The sequence below is a fragment of the Eimeria mitis genome, genomic scaffold, assembly GCF_000499745.2.
Source record: "Eimeria mitis Houghton genomic scaffold, Emh_scaff595, whole genome shotgun sequence".
Lineage (NCBI taxonomy): Eukaryota > Apicomplexa > Conoidasida > Eucoccidiorida > Eimeriidae > Eimeria > Eimeria mitis.
Window position 1 is genome coordinate 1 of NW_013574181.1, and position 1,004 is coordinate 1,004.

Genomic DNA, 1,004 nt, shown 5'->3' on the forward strand with positions numbered 1-1,004 from the left:
TTTTTTTTATTTTTTTTTTTTTTTTATAAGGATAAGAGGAGCGAATGGCGCAGGCAGAAGAAAGCAGCCAGGAGGGTCCAGCAGCAGGGGCATCTGAGTTTGAACAAGAGGAGACCCCAACTGCTGCTGCTGCTGCTGCTGCTGCTGCTGCTGGTGGTAGCGAGGGAGAGGAAGAAGAGGGGCCAGAGGAGACAGGCGGTAGCGCCGACGGTGGGAGTTCAGGTGTATCTGCAGCTCTCGATACAGCTGAGAAGACAAACACCTCAGGTGTATATGCAGATATAAACAACAGCCCGCGTGCAGAGACAGAGCAAGAGCGAGAAGGCTCACACACAGAAGAGGCCTCTCATCGGCTTAGTAAGCTCAGCAGCAGCAGCAGCAGGAACAGCAGCAGCAACAATGCTGCAGCAGATAACAACAGCAGCAACAGGAATACTCCTAGAGAGGGGGGAGGAAGCCAAGGAGAAGAGGGAATGGGCGGTGACGCCTCTGTTGCTGCAGCAGAAGAGGATGCAGAAGCAGCAGCAGCAGCAGCAGCAGCAGCAGCAGCAGCAGCAGGAGCAGATTCAGCAGAAGCTGAAGACTCAGCAGCAGCATATGCCTCTGCAGCAGCAGCAGCAGAAGCAGCAGCAGCAGGAGAGACAGAGGCTGCTACCCCTGTCCCCCAGGCGTCAATCGATGCAGACAGCAGAGACGCTGCAGCAGCAGCTCAAGACAAACCTGAGGAAGGTGCGGAGACACCTGAAGAGCTGCATGCAGGCGGCAGCTCTCTCCGGCGCGGTGAAGGGTCTGAGCAGCAGCAGCAGGGCAGCAGCGCAGCACTGGGGCCCCTAGACGACGCAGCAGAGGGAGATGTCAGTGAGGCAGGAGATGCTGATGCAGCAGCTGCAGCAGCAGCAGCAGCAGAAGAGCAGCAGCAGCAGCAAGACAGCAGAGAAGCAACGGGACCCTTTGACGACGCTGCAGATGCAGGTGGCAGCGACGCAGGATACTCAAATGCAGCA

The 1,004-nt window shown here is 57.2% G+C and overlaps 1 protein-coding gene across 1 annotated transcript in view; it reads left to right on the plus strand.

The window, feature by feature from the left end:
* Positions 1–44: 44 nt before the first annotated feature.
* EMH_0017230 (thrombospondin type 1 domain-containing protein, putative) overlaps positions 45–1,004 on the plus strand; it is a gene marked incomplete at both ends in the record, with an annotated part of 7,952 nt that continues 6,992 nt past the window's right edge. Inside the window, 1 exon segment of the mRNA XM_013500849.1 lies at positions 45–972. Coding sequence (XP_013356303.1) covers positions 45–972 — 928 coding nt within the window.